We start from the raw sequence: 18389 nt of genomic DNA on the forward strand, positions 1-18389 counted from the left end.
TGTTGTTGGCCAGAGCGATGAAAAAAAAAAGATGCCGCCCGGGAATTCCCGAAAAATAGACCAGAAGCAATAATCTTCTACAAGAGTGAGCGAGATAACCTATCATGCGACTTGCTTACTCACTAAGGGGATTCCCCTTTTACTACTTTCGTTGAGTTTCGTGGGTCTTTGCTTTAATTTCATTTTATTATTTTCATTCAAAGCTTAAATCTTCAAATCTACGCAACTAATTTTGACCCGGAATCTGTTTGCTTTGATCTTTGAAATTAAGCAACAGATTTTGACGAGGCTTTTGTTAAGAATGGTTCTTGAGGAAGGTTTTATTTAGTATATATTATTCATCGAGATAGTATGTACTTCGTACTATGTAATATTAGTAGTACATACTATCTCGATGATATTATTATGTTTTCTGCAAAGCGGATGAACCCGCGTGCGGAAATTCATATATTATGCCTCTCTTTGGTTGACATTAATATAATCATAGTTTATCCTACTAATATTATAAATGCAACGTTTGTGAGGATGAATATACATTCATTGTAGGATAACAATTAGAGACACACACACATAGAGGATAACTTGGATAAACACATAGTACTTGGCCAGTTGGTAGTGGCCCTGCCTGCCAAGCCAGAGGTCGTGGGTTCGATTCCCACCCGAGGCAAATATTTGTGTGATGAACATAGATGTTTGTGCTGTGTCTGGGTGTTACATAAAAATGTTAAAATTACGTATGTTTATCAGCCATCTGGTTTCCATTAAACACAAGCGAAAGCTTAGTATGGGATCAGATCGTGCCGTGTGTGAAAATTGTCCCGAAATATTTATTTATTTATTTACTTATAGGTTCTATCCCGGAAATCACACGAGAACAGGAACTATGTGGGGTTTTCTTTGAAAACGCTGGCAAAGTCGCGGGCGTTAAGTTAGTTTTAAATAAATATTAAACTTTCTACAGCTCTGCATCAATACAATAAAACAAACCAATACTTCTAATATTTATTAACTGTCAACTTTGGTTACACGGTAAACAATGGTGAAACAAAAAATGAAAAAAAAAAATAAATAAAAATATTTTTTTATTTAAATGAAAAATAAATTACACGATTTCATACTCATGGATCACAATAATACATAATATATAGTGGTGTAGACGCCATGCGGCTCAATACTCGACTCCTAACCATTAACTACAAATTACTATTTGACATAATTAAAATGGCGTGTGACATTTAAAAATTTCTATACATCTGTACTCTGCCGTATTGAAAACACGAAATGAGTCACCAACAAAAATTGGCAGTGGAATTTGAACGCCATACATAAAAAGGTCAAATAAATATCGCCTAAGGTGTTTTTAAGTGTTTATTTTGATTTCGCGGCTTCCTCGGCTTCGAGCCTTTTGCGCATAGACTCTGGCATCTCGGCCGGAGGTGGTCTGGGCATCCTGAGCCATACCTGTGCAAAAATTAAAAAAAGTTAAAACACGACAAAATGGCGGCAAATGTGACACGTGTGACATTTGACAACTCATAAATTTTCGTGTCCACATTTTACATCGGTAGGAACAATTGGTTATTTTGATTAATCATAGTCTATACGTCTGTCTATTGCTTATATAGAATTCAAATTTTGATTGAGATGCAGATTTAAAACAAAAAATCAACGGTCTTACTAATAAAATGTTACCCATTCGCTATGCAATGGATTAGTTGTTGCAATAACCTGTCTTGTTTTTATGATTGACGTTTCATGTGAGCAAGAGCAGGACACAGCTACGGTAGAAAATGGTAGAAATTTATCCATTGTTTAATTTTTTATTAGTAAGGCCGGCCAGGCTATATATCATCACGCTAAGACCAACAGGAGCTAAGCACTGTGCGTAAATCCGCAGGGCAGCTAGTGCTCAAAAAATATTTTTTTATTATTATTAATGCCTCAGCCCCTGGAATCACAGACACATTAGAAAATCTATTGTGTCGTAGACCGATCGGGCCGCTCGGTGGTCAAGGGGTTAATTGACTGTCTGACCGAAATTAGGGATATTTAACAGTGAAATTTTGTTGTTAGTTTTAAGTAATCTTTAAATTTTATGTTTATGTATGTCTATTTTTTTGCGAAAATAATGGCTTTATTAATTTATATATTATTAGTAATAATTACCTTGACCGCATCATAGATGAACCACTGCAGAGCAGTCAGTGTACCGATCATCACAATCCTGGGGCCGAGACCCTTCCACACTCCGGCCATGCCCAGCTTGCCGATGATCGAGCCAACTGTGGCCGTCTTGTCCTGAAATTATTTAATATTATATTAGAAGGAGTTGTATGTATATGGGTATTATATTTATACTTTTTAATATATCTTCACTACAAAGTAACAAAGATTTTCCACAGGACAGTTCTTTGGAATATTATGATATATTATGTAGTTAGATATAAGTTACATATTATGTAATATTGACATGATTTTAAAAGAGCAACTATGGAGTTTCTTGCCGATTTTTCTCCATAGATAGTGCTTTCCGAATCGGTGGTAAATGTTAAAAATACTATGTAATGACGTTTCGAAAGTGCTACTAAATAGTATTCTAATTGAATAAATGAATGTTTGAGTTGAGTTGAGTTAGATCCATCCCTATGCTTATATCTTCAAAACTACGCAACAGATTTTGAAACAAACGCCTAAAGAATTTTCACTTTAAAATACCCATTCAAATCAAAATCCGTTGCATAGTTTTAGGGAAAGGGACAGCTACTATGTTTTTTATTTTATACAATGTCGTGAAAGTGAAGTATATATGTATTTAAAATTATATATTATGTATGTTTATCAGCCATTTGCTTTCCATAACACAAGCGAAACGCTGAAATATATATTTATTTTGGCTCCTGAGACACAGTATTAAACAAGTTCGAAAGCCGAATGATTCATTATTTTCACCTGTATTATTGTGACAATAAAGATTTTTAAGCTATTGCATAGCTTCTATCGCGGGCCTTGAGCGCGGGGACCGAATCGAGAAATTCCGTAACGAAAAAACCTCACGCTCCCCACTCCGACGGGCACGGAGGTGTGGCTTGAAGGCATAGCATGCAATAGCTTTACCGCGGCAGTCCTCGAGTGCCACACGTCTTTTTTTAATAATTAATTATTAAAAAAAGACGTGTGGCACTCGATTTTTTTAATTATTTATTTATCTCTCACCTGGTTAAGCTTAGATACGACAGTGTCCGCTGGGTGTGAGACGATAGCGCAGAACACACCAGCAATGTAACCCGCTGCGAAGGTCACAACCAGTTGTTCACCCTTACTGCATTGGTCGCGGGGCTTTGGCACTACATACTGCGGAAATATGGTAAAATTATCTACAGTAGAACTCCAATTATCCGAATTAATGGGGACCGGGACCCATTCGGATAATCAAATATTCGGATAATTAGATTTAAAAAAAAATTGCCATTGGAGTGAATAAAAGCTACGTTTTGAGTAAATAGTGCAATAGCACTATTTTTTTATTGAATTAAATGAAAGAAACATGAAATTTTCACATGTTTTAAATATTTTCGCAACCATTTTTCTTATTTCCTCTAGCGACAACGCATCTTTATCATCATCATCCTCTCCATATTCTTGTTAGGGGAAGAATAATAGCGCACTTAGACTTTTTTGGACAATTTTTTGTGATTCGGATAATCGGCGATTCGGATAGTCGGAGTTCGGATAATTGGAGTTCTACTGTATACTAATATTATAAAGCTGAAGAGTTTGTTTGTTTGTTGGTCCGATTTAAAAAATTCTTTCGGTGTTAGATAGCCCATTTATCGAGGAAGGCTATAGGCTATATTTCATCACGCTACGACCAACAGGAGAGGAGCTACGGGGGTGAAACCGCGCGGAGCGGCTAGTCAATTTATATAATGCATCTATGCGAAAATTATTAACTATAATTTTGTATCGTGGCTTGGGCACTACGTACTGTGGAAAACGATAAAAAATTAATTTTTAAAAAACATGGGCCATATTATGACCTCATATTCCCAGTCAGTTTACGCCGTGAACTGAACTGACTGGCAAATTCATATAGATTTTTTTTCATTAGTAGTAGATAATGTATATGTGTCGACCATTTTTGTTTGTTTTTAGAAAGCGATTCGCTTCTGGTATTCGCCGGCGCTACCGCGGCACTAACTTAAATGACTATAAACAAGTTCTTAAAATATTCTGAATTTTTTAATGTTTTATGGACTCTCTAAGATATTTTATACGATCTAGCCAAATGTCGATGACCAAATCGTGAAACGTTGACGATTTAACGATCTGATCAAACTATGTTGGCCATTTCATGAAATGAGCAAATCTACGATATGGCCACGACATATACACATTTAGGTGTAAGATACCTATTGTGAAGTATAAACATAGATAATAAATAGTTTTCATTTCATATATTATCTGTTGTCACTTTGATTCTTTGACACTTGTACGATTGCGCCATTATTATTCATTGTTGTTCGTTGTTCAATAAAACCGCTCATCATATTTTCTCGGACCTTTTATTTAACAATCACTACGTTGCATGGTGTCAGAAGCGGTTGTAAAGTATGTAATAAGAAAATATATGAGAAAGCTGTGAAATGACGACATCCGACGCAGTGGCTGGAATAAAGCCGCCAGCTAACCTACAATTAATTGACGCCGACAAGTCAACGTGTTGGACAAGGTGGGTGCAACAATTTGACTGGTATGCCACAGCAATACAATTAGACAAAAAACCAGCCGCAATCCAGGCAGCAACTTTTATGGCGGTCATAGGCCCAGACGCCATCGAAATATTTAACAGTTTTAACCTTGTCGACGCGGAAAAAAATGATATTGAAATCATTAAAAATAAATTCAAAGAATATTTCGCGCCGAAAAAGAACATATCTTTTGAACGATATGTATTCTTTAAGATCGAACAAAACGAGGACGAAGTATTTAATGAATTTTTAATCAAAATAAAAACTCAAGCAAGTAAATGCGAATTTAACAACTTACTGGATGAAATGATAAAGGATAAAATCGTTTTTGGAATTAGATCAAATCAGGTTAGAGAAAAATTACTAACGGAAGAAAATTTGGACTTGACAAAAGCAATAACGATCTGCAAAACTAGTGAACAAGCATCTAAACAATTAGATGAATTTGATAGTAAAAATAAAGTTTTTGCTGTGAAAAATAAAAGATCTAACGAAAACAAGACTTTTGACTGCCGAAGATGTGGTACTAACCATAAAAGTAGAGAGTGCCCAGCTTTTAACAAATCTTGTACCAAATGTTCCAAACAGGGTCATTTTGCTAATATGTGTCGCACAAAAATGAAACATAATAATTACAAACAGAAAAATAGAGTAAACGCAGTAGAAGAAAGCTCTCAATCCGAAGATGAAGTGTACATATCCGCTATAAGGTCTGGAGAAAAGAAAAACTGGACAGAAAAATTACAAGTTGGCAATTTAAGGATTACAGTCAAACTAGACACAGGAGCAGAGTGCAATGTGTTACCAAGACACTTGATGAACAAAACAAAGGCAATTTTGAAACCAAGCCGAACAAAAAATTTAATAAGCTACACAGAAGACAAGATGGCAGTTCTAGGTGAAACAGAGCTACTATGTAAATTAAAGAATGAAGAAACAAAAATAATATTCAAAGTAGTTGAAGAAAAAGTTTCTCCAATCCTAGGACTTGAGACCTGTGAAAAATTAGGACTTGTCGCAAGAGTCAAAACATTGAAGGTGAGCCAATATACTGATAATATATTTGAAGGATTAGGCTGTTATAAAGATTATGTGTATGATATTGACCTAATTGAGAACCCAAAGCTTGAGATTAAACCGTCAAGAAGAGTACCCCATGCTATAAGAGCCGAAGTTAAGCAAGAACTTGACAGGATGGTAAAGTTAGATGTCATAAAACCAGAAACGGAGCCAACTCCTGCTGTGAGTCCTATGGTAGTTGTCAGACAAAAGGACAAAATAAGAATCTGTATAGATCCATCAGATGTCAATAAAAATATCCTCAGACGTCACTTTCCACTCACAACTATAGAAGAAATTTCAGCTGATATTCAAGGTTCTAAATTCTTTGCATTATTAGACTGCACAAAGGGGTTCTGGCAAATTAGACTATCAGAAAGAACACAGAAAATATTAACATTCGCTACCCCATGGGGAAGATATTCTTTCAAGAGACTTCCATTTGGAGTTTCATCAGCACCAGAAATATTCCAAGAAATATTAACAAATCTACTCAGTAATATAAAAAATGTGAGAGTATCGATCGATGATATTTTTATACATGCAAAAACTAAAGAAGAACTACGCAAAACTGTTGACAAAGTCATTGAAATATTAAAGAAATCTGGCTTCAAACTTAACAAAGACAAGTGCATCTTTGAAGCAACCAAGATAAAATTTCTGGGACACATTATTTCAGCTAAAGGTTTAGAAGCAGACCCAGGCAAAGTAGAAGCTATTCAGGCAATGTAAAAACCTACAAATAAAACCGAGTTACAGAGACTGTTAGGAATGATTACATATCTCAATAAATTTATCCCTAACATGTCGGATTTGACAAATCCACTTAGAGACCTGTTACACAAGAATACAAGCTTTACATGGGAAATTCATCATGAAAAAGCTCTTGATAAAATAAAACAAGTGCTTCAAAATCCCCCAGTATTGAGACTATATGATGTCAACAAACCTGTAACATTGTCTGTAGATGCAAGCTCAAAAAATCTCGGAGCTGCACTTCTCCAAGAAGGACAACCAGTAGCCTATGGAGCAAGAGCATTGACCAAATCTGAACAGAATTATCCACAGATAGAAAAAGAAGCGCTCGCCATACTGTTTGGATGTAAGAAATTTCATGAATATGTTTATGGTAAACAACTGACAGTAGAATCCGACCATAAACCACTAGAGACAATATTTAAGAAAAACATACAATCAGCCCCCGCAAGACTTCAACGAATAATGTTTAACTTAGCACCATACTCACCCAAGGTATTATTCAAAAAGGGAACTGAAATTCCATTAGCAGACTTCCTTAGTCGAGACTGTGATGCGTCTAACTTGAGATATGATCCAGAAGAAAACTTAAAAATCGCAGTTATACTACCTATGTCTCTAGATGCTAAAGAAGAATTAATTAAGGCTACTAAAGAAGATCAACATTTACAGTTACTAATGAAGACTATAAAGCAAGGATTTCCTGAAACCATGAAAGAACTACCTACAGAACTACAACACTATTTTAACTTTAAAGAAGAATTGAGCTATCTGAAAGGAATTATATTCAAAGGTGATAAGATTGTTGTTCCGGCATCACAAATCCCTAAAATGTTAAAAAATATTCATCAAGGACATCTTGGTATACACAGCTGTTTGAGAAGAGCTCGACAATTTCTTTATTGGAAAGGACAATATAATGATATCATAAAGCTAGTTAAAGGGTGCACCGTCTGCGAACAAACACAAAGAGATAACATTAAAGACACAGTCTTAGTTAAAAAGCTTCCTACACTTCCATGGCAAATAATTGCTTCAGATTTATTTGAATTAAAAGGAAAAACTTACCTTGTTATATGTGACAGCTACTCTGGATATATTGATTTTCAAGAGCTAAAAAGCCAGTCGTCATATGAAGTGATTGAACAACTTAAAAGATGGTTTTCTACCCATGGTATACCAGAAGAGTTACAAACTGACAATGGAACACAATATATGTCTAGAGAATTTAAGACCTTTCAAAAAGAATGGAGATTTAACCATGTCACATCTAGTCCACATCACCATCAAGGTAATGGACTTGCTGAAAGAGCAGTTCAAACAGCAAAAAACATACTAAAAAAATGCAGCATTGACAAGTCAGACGTGCAGCTTGCGTTACTGAACTGGAGAAATACACCTAGAAATGACCTATTAGGCTCACCTAACCAACGACTTTTCAGCAGAATTACAAGATCACCAATACCTGTAAGTGACAAATATTTAAAACCAAAAATCATACAAGGAGTCACAACTGAACTACAGACATTAAGAGAGAAACAGGCCAATTACAGTAATAAACATACTACAAGACCAGTAAATTTGGAAATTAATGATAAAATCAGACACAAGGTAGCTCACCAACACTGGGAAGGGGCGAGAGTAATAGAGAAGCCCAAAAATCTACCAAGATCTGTTATTATACAAACAGATAAAGGACAAATTTTACGAAGAAACTTAAGTCATTTGCACAAGACACAAGCTGATATTCCCAGCAACAGAATAGCTGTACCTGAAACTAAATACACAGAAGAACCAGTAGTACAACAGATGCCAGCTCAAACTCAATCACCGGGTGTTCCTGCAACAACCCCAACAACTACACATCCATCAGAGATGCGAGAGATGCTTAGCTCTAATAATACACAGAGTTCTAATATGGTGACACAACCAGCGACTGCACCACAAGTCTCAAGATATGGTAGACCTATAAAACCTATTAATAAACTCAATCTCTAATATTGTTAAAAAACAATAAGTACTGTAGTACTATTTCATGTATCTTAATCATTAACATTAAGTATCAGTTAATTATAACTTGTTTACTATAATTTTATAAGAACTTGTTCAGTAATCATTTACATTAACATTGTTAATTAGAACTGAATGCTTTGCCATGTATCTTGTTATATAATCATATGATAGATATAATTTTTTAATTACTGGATATGTAAAAATAAAGAAATTTAATACTTTAAATAAAAATGTTCATTCATAGTGTATACATATATTTAAAAAAAAAAAAAAAAAAAAAAAAAGTTTGGTTTGTTATGGTTGTTTAGTTTGTTTACAAAGAAAGGGAGATGTGAAGTATAAACATAGATAATAAATAGTTTTCATTTCATATATTATCTGTTGTCACTTTGATTCTTTGACACTTGTACGATTGCGCCATTATTATTCATTGTTGTTCGTTGTTCAATAAAACCGCTCATCATATTTTCTCGGACCTTTTATTTAACAATCACTACGTTGCACCTATAGAATAATAAAATTTACTTTTGTAAGTTACAAATGTTAACTTTTAAAATTTAAAATGAGACAAATTTTATTAATCAGTGTTTTTTTTTTATTTTTTTTTTACCTTATACAACAGTTCGAGGGTCTTCTCGAAGCAGGCGAACTTCATCATGGTGTATGGGATCTGTCTGCCCCATAAGGGCACCAGGCCCTTGTAGAATGTCCCGTAGCCCTCGTTCTGGACCATCTTGGGCCACGCCTCGCGTAATGTCGACGCGAAACCGGGCATCGTTTGGATTCGCACCTGTTTTTATATAGATATGTATTATTTTTATATATAAATTATATAAATATATATTATTTTTAAATATCCTACTAATATTATATTTCTGTTTCTGTAATAGTTTTAAGGAAGAGCGGAACCTCCTGACACAAGCATTTTATTTGCTTACTAGGAGTGTTCCAATCACAAATTTGTTTAAGACCTAATGTAAAGGAAAGAAATAAATAATTTTGAAATTTGAATTATAAATGCAAGTTTATCAGGATGGATGTTTGTTACTCTTTCACGCAAATACTACTGAACTGATTACAATGAAATTTGGTACGTATCCAAAAAACCCCAAAGGAACGGACACTATGCAGGTTTTTCTAGAACGCAGACGGCAGCGTTTTCAAAGAAAAATCTAGTTCTAATCATCTAAAAAAAGTAATCTAGTAAAGCTGAAGAGTTTGTTTGTTTGTTTGAACACGCTAATCTCGGCAACTACTGGACCGATTTGAAAAATTCTTTCGGTGTTAGATAGCCCATTTATCGAGGAAGGCTATAGCCTTATCATCTCGCTGAGACCAACAGGAGCAGAACTGCGGGTAAAACCGCGGAGCACAGCTAGTAAATACCTTAGCGGCCTCCAATGGCGATAGGGCGATGTCAGCAAAGAACTCGGCAGACGCAGAGGCAGCCAAGTAAACACCAGTTCTGTATGTGTATGCTGTTTCCTCGTCTAACATGCCTGAGTAGGCCACTTTGAACACTTCGTAAAGTCCGAATTTGCAGAGACCCTGTATGATAGATACATAATAATAAATATAACAAAAAAAGTGACTTTTAAGGGAGTTTTGTAAAGGTTTTCTCATAAAAGTGTGTCGTCACAGACTTTCGGTAGGAACAATTGGTTGATTTTTGTTTAATCATTGAGTAAAAATAAACTTGTAGTGACCCTGTATGATAAATAAATAGTAATTATTATAAATAAATGGTTTTTTTGGGGAGGATATGGACGTTTTTTCATAGATTTGAGTCGTCACTGACTTAAATACAAAAGATATGCTTAAAAAATAAAATGGCCTGATTTTTTTTTAATCAGTCAATTCATATAAAACGAGAAAAACAGATTTTTGTGAACTGACACCTGATTTTAAAAGTTGCGACCTTTTGCGACAATCTAAGTGAGTATTAGGATGCCAAAATACAAGATTTTACGTGGTAATCTATAACAGGGTATCTCGAATTTCCCAGATTTGCACCTAATTGGGCCTAAAATGACTGCACAGCACATTTCCTAGTACATATCTATACTAATATTATAAAGCTGAAGAGTTTGTTTGTTTGAACGCGCTAATCTCGGGAACTACTGGTCCGATTGGAAAAATTCTTTCGGTGTTAAATAGCTCATTTATCGAGGAAGGTTATAGGCTATATATCATCACGCTACGACCAACAGGCGTGGAGCCACGGGGGTGAAACCGCGCGGAGCAGCTAGTAAGTAATAAGTATAAATATATGTTTTTACCTGCAGCGAGTAACCAATGAATGTAGGCGCCCACCCCTTAGCCAGACCACGCATACCCTCCTCCCGTACAGACACTTTGAAACCGTTGACCACATTCTTGTACTTGTCGGGGTCCACTTGGAGACGGCACTTGACCAGATCGAGGGGCACCACCGCTGTGTGGGTTATACCTGAAATTTGGGGGAATATTTAGTATATTTCGTTTTATATACTGCTTTAATAAATGTTTCTTTCTTTCTTTCTTTCCATCGATTCAAATGTGCTTCTAAAAAGTGAAGTCCCGTGTCCCCAAGTGGAGTAAGGCCTAAGGGGCAGATGCATTATACATCTGTTTCACTGATCGATTTTCTTTTAAGGGACAAGTAGGTTATCAGCCTTCTATGCCCAGCCAGACTGAGACATTTTTTTTCGTCCCTACCGGGAATCGAACCTAAGACCTCTCAGTTTTACGCTCACGAGTCACGTGTCAACTACTGTACCAAGGAGGCGGTCTGTGTGCTTCTAGACGAAGTCTAATTGAATAAGAATTGAATAAATAAATGTTTGAGTTTATAGCATTTAAACGTCGGTAAAATAATGACTAAATCGCGTTTAAAACCCGTTAAAATCTTATTTCTAAACGATATATATAGCCAAGCGATACGTGGATGGAATACACGTCATACACGTACGACATGACGACTTATTTTGATACACTCATTTCTTAGTGACATCTTTTGGCATATTTATTATCAAATACACGTGTAAGTGATTTAGATTTCATTGTTATAAACTATATTTAGAAGTGTAATTAGTAGTAAAAAAAAGTGAATATAATATACTGCTAACTACTTTCCACCCGCGGTGAAAACCCGCGTCGTCAAAGAAAAATCGTCCGTCCCCGTGGGATTTCCGGGATAGAACCTATCCTAGTCCTTTCTCATGTTTCAAGCTATCTCGGTAAGAAATTTCATCCAAATCGATTCAGCGGTTAAAGCGTGAAGAAGAGAGAGTAATAGCTCAACGGCAAAAAGGTACTGACATGATATTTTAAAAGAGCCACTATGGAGTTTCTTGCCGGTTCTTCTCCCTATGGAGAGTATCTATATACTGCTTTGCTAATCGGTGGTAAATGTTAAAATATGTAATGACGATTCAAAAGTGCTTCTAGAAGAAGTCTAATTGCATAAATGTTTGAGTTGAAGTTTAAAGTTTATTCCATAAGAAATACAGAAAATTCGGAACAGAAATTTTATGTAAAAAATTCTATTTTTACGTATAAATAAATATAAACATTTAGGTAAAGGAATAAATACGAAAATCTGTAGATTATTACGTTACGCTTTGAACTTGAATATTACTATATCAAGGTCGTCAGTTTATCTAATCTATCAATTGCGTAATCATAAAGCATACTGTAACACATTTTAGTACATTGGCTTTTCATATAATTCGTCTATAAACTAATAAATAAAACTGAAGTGTTTGTTTGAACGCGCTAATCTCAGGAATAACGGGTCCGATTTGAAAAATTATTTCACTTTTAAATGAATAGATAGTCCATTTATCGAAAAGGTCAAAATGTTTTGCCCAAAAACAGCAAACAGCTGATCCGATCTGTATAAAATTAGGTACAGAGATAGAGATAGATTATTGTCTGGACTAGCTGTGCCCCGCGGATTTGTCCGCAGTGCTACGCTCCTGTCGGTCTTAGCGTGATGATAGCCTAAAGACTTCCTCGATAAATGGGCTATCTAACATCGAAATAATTTTTCAAATTATACCAGTAGTTCCTGAGATTAGTGAGTTCAAACAAACAAACTCTTGAATATAGGCTACCTTTTCCGGGTTATACGAGAGACGCTGCGTGACACAGCTAGTTAAGTTCTAAAATATACTTGCATAATAACAATAAGAATGTAAAACATTATTATTTACTTTTCTACAATAATTAGCCCAGTTTCAAATGCGTGTTACTAAGGCTTGGCGAGACGCCATTTTCATCCACATCACCTTGACTACATTGCGTAATAATATTATTATACAATAATAATATTCGAAAAAGTGTGACCATACAATTTTTTTTTTCAGTCATTTTAACAAATTTCCGAGTACGGATTCGAACCTGCATCCTCACCGGTCTCAAAGGCTTCTTTAGGCGCGTGAGACTTGAGAATAAAACTTCAAGGCTGCGCACAATATTAATAAGACTAATATTATAAAGCTGAGTTTGTTTGTTTGAACGCGCGAATCTCGGGAATTAGTACTGGTCCGATTTGAAAAATTCTTTCGGTGTTAGATAGCCCATTTATCGAGGAGGCTATAGGCTACATATCATCACGCTAAGACCAACAAGAGCGGAGCAATGCGGGTGAAACCGCGGGGAACAGCTAATATATAAATAAGCACTTACCGCAAGAAAGGATACCGCCCAAGCCGCACAGCGCGAAGTATTTGGTCGATCCGAACTCGCACGAGTCCCCCTGAGCTACGGAGGCGGCCATACCTCCCTTGAATTGGGAAAAATAAATAAAAATAGTAAAAAAAAATTACAGGGATCTTTGATATGTATATTAACATATCATTTCATATAGGATTATGCACAAAAAATTTTAGATTTTTATAAAAAAAAGTCGTGTAGTTGCACCACGTTAATAAAAAATTAAAATGAAAGAGCGTTATATAATATTCATGCTATTTGTTTCGTTGGATTTGTCTCCGCTTAGATTAGTAAAATCGAGAAGATAAAGTTTTTAATAAAGAATCAATTACAGGCGCAGAAACAGGGTGAGAAACTATAAAAATATAATGTTTGCAGTCTTCTGCCATCTACCAAACTCATAGGAATGCTGTTCTATGAACACTGTATAAAAAATAACAATTTTAAAATTGCCGCCTAAATATTTTTTTAAATGTTTAATCTGTAACTCATTGACGATTTTATCAAGGTTAATTAAAATTTTCCACATAGTGAAAATAGTAAATGGCCTCGAGGCAAAGTTTTTCTTCAAATTTGAAATTGAGACTGACTAATATTTAACGAAATAATAATAACTTTTATAAACGTTGGAATGATTGAGTATTAGAAAAACAGTCCACAATTAAATTTAGGTGGTCTCCTTATATTCAATATCCTTATTTTGCTGGTTGATAACTTTGTACATCCTATGTCCTACTAATATTATAAATACGAAAGTTGAAAGGATGGATGTATGAGTATGTATGTTTGTTACTCTTTCACGCAAATACAACTGAACCCATTACATTAAAACTTAGCACAAATATAGAGGGTAACTTGGATTAACACATAGGATAGGTTTTATCCCAGAAATCCCATGGAAACGGGAACTATGTGGGTTTTCTTTGAAAATGCGGGCGAAAAGCTAGTTGTACATAATATATAAACAGCTAATCCTAATCCAAGTGACAAATACAACAAACCATAAATTAAAATCCGCTCATGTGTTCTATAGTAAAAGTTCTATAGTATGCAACACGACTTTCAAAAATATAAAATTATATATAAAAAGCCCTCAGATCTCATAATCTATTGGTCACAGGGTACCACCACCAGTTCGCAGACACGCTGCTGTCGCCAGCAGTGGTGGTCACACACCTTCTGCCAACCGGCCACACCCTCAAGCATGAGTTCTCATCATCGGGCTATGGTTTCTTTATGTTTTTTAATATGGTGTTTTAAAAGTAATCTCTATTTTATATATTTAAAATCATGTTATACCCACAAACACACACACGCGCACACACACACACACTCACTCACACACATACATCTGCACACATATTATATTTGTAAACTTTAGTTAAGGAAGAGCGGGTCCTCCTGACACATGTTTTTGTACTAAGAGGACTCATCCATTTTCTGTCTTTGAAAATTGTGTGTATGAAATAAATATATTTTTCATTTATCATTTTTTTTTTTCATGTTATCCCTGTTTATTTAGAAAAATCAAAGATATGATAATTTACAGACGTTTCTACAAAAAATTGCCAATCATGTGAATAAAGTAATATTTGAGGCATCTAAATAATAAAAATAAATAGGTTCTTTTAAGGCTAAATATCTTTTATGATTTATTATTAAAATTTACCAAAGTTATTAGTTTCTAATGATTATTAATTATTATGTATAAGTTATAACTAAGTATTTAAAGTCCTTAGTATTTCAAAATATAAAATTCAAAAGTTACCTACCTATATTAATATTTTATACTTGGGCCATATTATGACCTCTTATTTCCAGACAGTTTACGCCGTGAATTGAACTGACTGGCAAATTCATATTATGATCGCAATAACCAGCCATGGTTGATAACCGTTCATATTGCCAATCAGTTTGATTCACGGCGTAAACTGTCTGGAAATAAGAGGTCATAATACGACCCCAGGTATAAAATATTAATATAGGTATAGTTATTCGGATTTTTAATTAGACAAAGTAAACTGACGTTTACTGTGTAGTCTGTCTCTGTGTAGTCTGGAGGAATGAAAATAAAATGTAAATTGAGTTACACGGTGAAAATAAAAAACATATTTCAGTTACCTGTTCCATAGGTGCGGCGATGGCTGGTTCGCAGTTGGCCGGTGAGAGTGGGCCGCGGAACGGCGAATTCCGCGCCGTTTCCATTAAGGATGAGAACATTGTTACTGAAAATAACAGAAAATGTAGCTTATAGTATGCTTTTCTACTAATTAAGTGTCCTTAATACAAAATGCACTTGTATGGAAGTTCTGGAAAACCTACATCTAAATGGGTCCTCTCCACAGTCGAGAGTGTTGGCCCAACAAGTGATCGTCGATGTTTGCGCCATTACGGTGATTATTATGAATAACGTTTACCATGACAGCCGATCATAGACATTTAGGACCTCTTATCGACTATTGTGATGCCTCTACTCGCCCAACCCTCCCCAATTATTATTATTCCATGTCAAAATTGTTGACAACTAATAATTTTCACCTGTATGCCATCATATTTTGAAACGTTTGCCTTGACCGAATTAGATAAAAAAAGTGTTACAAGCCCTCAGATCTCATAATCTATTGGTCACAGGGTACCACCACCAGTTCGCAGACACGCTGCTGTCGCCAACAGTGGTGGTCACACACCTTCTGCTAACCGGCCACACCCTCAAGCATGAGTTCTCATCATCGGGCATTTTATATCTATGTAACATCTTATTTATTTAACGCTTTTGTCTCTTATAATATCTATACTAATATTAAAAAGCTGATGAGACCTGTCTAGTCAAAATTAAAAATCAAGCCTAAATAGTACAAAGAAATAATTGGTAACTCAACCAAGTTTGTATGAAAATATTTTGAAAAGTAAATATTCATTTAAAATGACTTGCAAATTTTTTATCTGAGAAAGGTAATGGCTTCTTATTTTATTTAAACTTTGAAAATAAATATGTATTTAAATATTGCAATGTTATTAAAAATTATATTACTTAAACAAAAAAAAACTTTATTATAAGTATGTTATACGTCTTATTAAATAATGTAAGTAATCAATTCAGTTCACTCAAAATATAATTTATCTTTATGATATAAGTAAGCCTTTAGATAGTGGTGCATTGCAGTATTATTGACACATATTTGATTGATGTAAATTTAATAAAAAAATTAGTTTTCTATGGCTTAGTTACTGGAAAATGCATCCTAATCCTATCCATTTTCAATATCTAATTAACAATAAACATAATTATTGTATAATATGCTTAAGTGCTTAATTAAATTAAGATAAACCAATTTATCAACGAATGATTTGATTTGCAGCAATTTCCAAAATTGTTCTAGAAAGAATTTAAAATTTCAAAAAGCAGTGTTCAAAAAAAGAATCCTCTGTCAAAGTTGTAAAAGTGACATGAGAAATCCGAAAAAACAGTTTAAAAAGAATTCGGTCATAGCTTCGGCTTTCGGACCAACAATTTAAACTGAAATTGTAGTTAATGAATGTACTTTCAAATTGAAACTGGCTAATTCTGATCAATACTGAACGGCACTGGGTGGTTCTCGGTAACATCGTAAACTTTACATTATGTCACAATTTGGATATTACCAAAAGGCGAATTATATTAAGTAGAACATACTGCATTATCCAGAATACGCTTTTTTAAATATTATTTAATAATTAGTACAAGGTCACGTGCAAACATAATTCCATCAGGTTACGTAAGGTAAATTATAAACGAATTTTCAATAATTTTATGACATAGCAATGATAAATGTGTAACACTAGCGGGTGTACGAGTTCTTAGCCTGTATATAAATAATAATATTAAAAAAAAATAACTTACATATCTTATATCCTGTGGAAACTATGGGACACACACCTCACCGCGCTTGCAGCACAGTGACAAAAGGAAACGACGGCGACGCTGACAGCGCCATATCGGAAGTTACATAATCACGTGGAAACTATTGACAAGCGGCGCACGCTGCACAGATTAGATAAAATAATGTTACCGTATTATAAATTTTAATAAAAGCATGCTATGGTCGTTTGAAATTTTTTTTGCCGGCCGGCCAAGAAGCTTATATTATCTAATACACTGGAGATTTCAGTATGTAACTTCTAACAAGAAAATATGACCTTGAATGACGCCTGTATGTTTTTTTATCCCTTTCACACTTAGCTTGGCAAGTTAGGTGTGAAAGGGATATAATATAAGCTTCTTGCGGCTGGCGCTTACGAATTAAAAATTATAAAGCCGCGGCCTCACATTGGATTCAACTTTGCGTCCAATATTGGCTATAATTTGAAATGATCAAACTACTGCACTATACATTGGCTTCAATGTCAACTTTGTAACCAATCAATGGAAACAGACTAGCTCATTGGGCCAGTCCCAACTGTGGTAGCAGATGCAGAGAAGCGAAGACGATGGACGATAATTTATTTGCACTAGCGGCTTACGCGTACGGACTAGGTACATAATATGCTTATTACCTGCATCAGACAAGTAATCAACGAAAGAAAAGGCGATGGTGGATGATAAAAATGCACACTTCAGGCGACTGACAGAGACGATATGTGTGGCGCGAGCGCGGCGTTGTGTCCAAGATGCCCCCGCGCACTCCCCTTTCATTCCCCTCTCCTTTGAACGTGTATCGAAAACCGACACGGAGCGCGTTAGTATTGGGCATTGGACAGTGATTGGACGCAATGTCTACATTGTGTCAAAGTACTGATTGGTGCATTGGTGCATTGGGCGCAAAACGTTACGTTGGTGCAAATATCTCCAATGTGTGGCCGCGGCATAAGATGTTTAATATACGTTAAATGTAATTAGTATGTTGCAAAGTTGTATAACATGTACTGGATATTTAGAAATTTTCTTTCCGGATCACGTCAAATAATTTTGTATATTATGCAAATATTTTTCAATACATAAGTATTACCATTTCTTTTTATTAGTTATTACCATCTAGGTATTGTTAATTGTTTTAATATGATAGCATAAGGGTGCTTTTCCACCAGAGATGTGCTATGCAGCTATGCTATGCGCCTATGAAACTATATGTGACTGTT

General features: G+C 35.0%; 1 protein-coding gene across 1 annotated transcript; it reads right to left on the reverse strand.

Annotated features, from left to right (window-relative positions):
* Positions 1–990: 990 nt before the first annotated feature.
* LOC149896220 (phosphate carrier protein, mitochondrial-like) lies at positions 991–17279 on the reverse strand. The gene is made up of 9 exons (XM_090118289.1): positions 17155–17279; positions 15396–15499; positions 13248–13344; positions 10856–11025; positions 9963–10124; positions 9187–9366; positions 3214–3351; positions 2167–2298; positions 991–1461 (listed from the first exon to the last, which is right to left on the reverse strand). The coding sequence occupies exons 2-9, from the start codon at positions 15492–15494 to the stop codon at positions 1369–1371; spliced, it is 1071 nt and encodes a 356-aa protein (XP_089974415.1). The 5' UTR covers positions 15495–15499; positions 17155–17279; the 3' UTR covers positions 991–1368.
* Positions 17280–18389: the final 1110 nt, after the last annotated feature.

This window comes from Colias eurytheme, chromosome 29, assembly GCF_061535395.1.
Source record: "Colias eurytheme isolate Ceu_HAF_F1 chromosome 29, ilColEury1 Martin Lab GWU primary, whole genome shotgun sequence".
NCBI lineage: Eukaryota > Metazoa > Arthropoda > Insecta > Lepidoptera > Pieridae > Colias > Colias eurytheme.

What these genes read in the sequence shown, in the direction of transcription:
- LOC149896220 (XM_090118289.1), bottom strand. Translation starts at nt 15,494, where the DNA reads ATGTTCTCATCCTTAATGGAAACGGCGCGGAATTCGCCGTTCCGCGGC. An exon ending in GGGCGGTATCCTTTCTTGCG is followed by an intron (nt 11,026 to 13,247) that starts GTAAGTGCTTAT and finishes CCCAAATTTCAG; the next exon opens with GTATAACCCACACAGCGGTG. An exon ending in CCCTCGAACTGTTGTATAAG is followed by an intron (nt 3,352 to 9,186) that starts GTAAAAAAAAAA and finishes ATATTTCCGCAG; the next exon opens with TATGTAGTGCCAAAGCCCCG.